Here is a 3,492-nt window from a genome sequence, read left to right on the forward strand (position 1 = left end):
TCACCAATAACAATAGGTTTCCTCGCACTTCGTCCTAGGAGCCTTGGGTCCTATCACATCGTGCTCGGGCCCTAATAATAATAATTCCACCAATAACAATAGGTTTCCTCGCACTTCGTGCTAGGAAGCCGTCGGGTCCTAGCACATCCGTGCTCGGGCCCTAATAATTCCACCAATAACAATAGTTTTCCTCGCACTTCGTGCTAGGACGCCATTGGGTCCTAGCGCTCCGTGCTCGGGCCCTAATAATTCCACCAATAACAATAGGTTTCCTCGCACTTCGTGCTAGGACGCCATTGGGTCCTAGCACATCGTGCTCGGGCCCTAATTATAATAATTATTTATATTACTGTCGCCTACTATTACATGTTAATAAAATATAAAGTTAACTATCGAAGAAATCACATAAACTCAAGCATGAAGAAGAGACCATGTTGTAAGAAAACACTTAACAGATAAACTACAATTTTATTTATCATGAAAATAATAAAAGAAAAGTATCGAAAAAGAATCGGAATCGCAATTCTTGACTTGGTATCGGTATTGAAACCAAAATGTTGGTATCGTGACAACACTACAAAATGGATTTATTCCCTGTGGATTAACAAAGAAAAACCTGAGTAAAGTTGATTTCAGAAACATGAATTTATGTATACACGGTTCCACAATATAGATGATTAGAATGGACATCATTATCCCACAAAGTCTTGAAGATGGTTCTCCTTTGGGATCAAAGTCAGTGTTGCAGTCTTAATGCAAGGCTTATCATAAAACAATTTTTTGTACAGAAAAACAGTTCATCCAGCTATCTGCAAAAGTTTTTGTTGCATTTTGCAAAATGTTAGATTTTCCTTCCCTATGGTCCGTTGGCCTTGTACTGCGAGGCGCTGCTAAGCTGCTGATCCCGAGAGATGTTGATCCTCCTCACGTTCAGCTCGGCAGCACACGCTCTGGCCTTCTGGTAGAAGAAAAGCGAGAGCTCCCGGTCGGTTAGGAAGTTGTGGTAGATGGTGGCCAGGCGGGTGCACAGCTGCAGCTGGGACCGCTTGTTGCCCAGATCCATGGCTGCAGCCAGGGCCAGGTGATAGTAGCCTGCAGCGTCATGAGGGTCCTGTGGAGAGAACAGCAAAGTGTAGGGTGGTAACAGCCCTTCATGAGTCATTTAGTGACAATGGTCTTTGTATTTCATAAAGAATGCTTGGGACTTGGGATGCCCCATTGCTGCCCCATTTTTGGCAGATTTTCTTAATTTCACTGGACATGACTGTGGTGGCAATGTGGTGACACACTGTATACTTTTTTTGTAGCTTTCGGTCACACAGCATATCAAGGAAGCATATGAAGAAGAAGAAACCTGAGATTTACAGATAAAGGAAACACAATGGCATCCACATTTGCTTTTTGCTTCCTTATCCTCCTGAAACCCAAGCTTTTTTTTAGTATGCACTTTTTAATTTCTCCTATCTATTTGGGATAAGTAGGACCTAATAAGTATACAACCTAAGTATTGTCTTTGAACAGGAAGTCGTTTTTGAAAAAAATATGTCCTCATATGTTGAAAGTCGGTTTATTTTACGAATTTATGTCTGAAAATATGTTATAACTCTGAACAACACCCAAGTGACTCTTGAGTGTATTGGAGACCAGCTTGGAAACTGACAATAAAATAGTCCTGGTTAGTACAGGGCCTCAGGTCTGATCTCAGGAAGTAAACTAGGTGAGTAAGTAAATGACCCTCTTTGAATCCCAATCACATCCTTTGTCATTACCAACTCGTCACATATGGATGCTTGGACATGACGCATCTTGTAGACCTGTACTATCCTCAAACTATGATGCTGCACGTTGGTGGCAGTAAACATGTGGTTTAGGGTTAGGGTTGGTTATTATGACTTCTAATCAAAAGTCAAAAATACCACATTTCGCATGTTGGCAGGGATATCATTTTGAAAAAATGTATCTGTAATCTCTTACCTTGAGGTCATAGAATATGATGTCCCCCAGTGTCTGGTACACCCGGGCGTAGTACAGTGTTTCTTCATCGAACATCAGAGGGGTTGTACAGAGGGTCAGGGTCTTCAGGTAATAGTGTTCAGCCAGCTCAAACTGTTCCAGACGGTGGAAGAGGGAGGCCAGGCGGTGGTGAGCCACTCGCTCATTCAGACTTTCACCTTTATGTAGAACCAAAGGTAGACTTAATCATTCAGATATAGCACATGGCTTTGAACTGCCACAGTATTTGTAAGTTCAATTTTGTATCAGTTAAGTAGTTCCGATATCAAATAACTACTTGCCAACTAGAATACCATAAGAATTTGTGGTTGCCTAATGTAATTATTTCACACAAATCTAATCCAATGAGCATTACATTTGCTGATAGCATTCATGGTCCCCAGACGATGGATCACTTATGTATGTATGAATGCTGCGTGTCTTTGATGTATGTTGTCTATTCTGAATGTTTTGATGGCACCTTAACCCTCCTATCGTCTTCGTTTTCCCCCCCTTACTTTGGTGTTCGCAGTCAAATTTGACCGGTTCTGTTTTAACTCATATTATATTAACACAAAAAACATTAATCATCACCAAATGTAATTTAAAACCCTTTCCAACTGTAAATATTGTATCAGACTACTGGTATTAGGGTTGCAAAGGGGCGGACATTTTCCATGGGAAGTTAATCTGGGGAAATGGAAATGGAAATATTCGATCCAAAATTAAACAAAAAAACATGACATTTCAAAATATATATTTTTTTTTAAGTAGAACAGAACAAGTTTCAATTATTTTATTGAACAATTATTTGTTTCATTGAAGAACGAAAACAGGAATGTTGAGTTAAATGTTACTCATCCACCCAAACCCCACTCATTAAAAAATGAACAAAAATGCACCTCCCATCCAAAAATCCCCACAAAGTCCCATTCAAAATGTTAAATGAAAAGAGCCCTTCTCCCTCCAAAAAGTCCCATTAAACATGCAAATCTTCCTTCGAGCAATCCTCTGCATTTTTTACCCTTTCAGTCAACGGGCTCTTCCTGGGCCTCATCAACATCCAACTCTGAGTCTTCCTCTTCAGTGTCACTGTCCAGCCTTGTTGAGGATGGCTCTGTGTCAGGCTTAAAGAGCCTTAGGTTTGCCCGAATGCCAACCAGTTTTTCCACTCTCACATTTGTGAGCCTGTTGCGAACCTTTGTGTGGTCTCAATAGCCATGCAGTAAGCAGTGTGCTATGGCATGGATATTCAAGTACTTGAAAAGCATCCGTTTGTTTTAGTCAAGATTATGCTCAAATATACTTTCCCCAACTATATTTAAGTTCCCTATGAAGAGCCAACCTTCAATTTTGAAAATTCCCAGTTTATTCCCATAAATTCCCGTGGAAAGTTTTCATCTTGCATTTCTCCATAACGATGTTGTTTAACAACCGGCGTAAACGGACCTTCGCGCGCTATCAAGCAGTGAGCGTGCGATGTCCTGTTCAGATGACGTC

The 3,492-nt window shown here is 40.7% G+C and overlaps 1 protein-coding gene across 1 annotated transcript; it reads right to left on the reverse strand.

Moving 5' to 3' along the window:
- Positions 1-483: 483 nt before the first annotated feature.
- Positions 484-2,214, reverse strand: LOC104949391 (SH3 domain and tetratricopeptide repeat-containing protein 1-like). Its single transcript, XM_010775752.1, has 2 exons — positions 1,975-2,214; positions 484-1,111 (listed from the first exon to the last, which is right to left on the reverse strand). The coding sequence occupies exons 1-2, from the start codon at positions 2,047-2,049 to the stop codon at positions 857-859; spliced, it is 330 nt and encodes a 109-aa protein (XP_010774054.1). The 5' UTR covers positions 2,050-2,214; the 3' UTR covers positions 484-856.
- Between the last annotated feature and the right edge of the window lie 1,278 nt (positions 2,215-3,492).

The sequence above is a fragment of the Notothenia coriiceps genome, unplaced genomic scaffold (assembly GCF_000735185.1).
Source record: "Notothenia coriiceps isolate Sejong01 unplaced genomic scaffold, NC01 NC01_scaffold00016077, whole genome shotgun sequence".
In the NCBI taxonomy this organism is placed as follows: Eukaryota; Metazoa; Chordata; class Actinopteri; order Perciformes; family Nototheniidae; genus Notothenia; species Notothenia coriiceps.

What these genes read in the sequence shown, in the direction of transcription:
- LOC104949391 (XM_010775752.1), bottom strand. Translation starts at nt 2,049, where the DNA reads ATGTTCGATGAAGAAACACTGTACTACGCCCGGGTGTACCAGACACTG. An exon ending in TCATATTCTATGACCTCAAG is followed by an intron (nt 1,112 to 1,974) that starts GTAAGAGATTAC and finishes TTCTCTCCACAG; the next exon opens with GACCCTCATGACGCTGCAGG.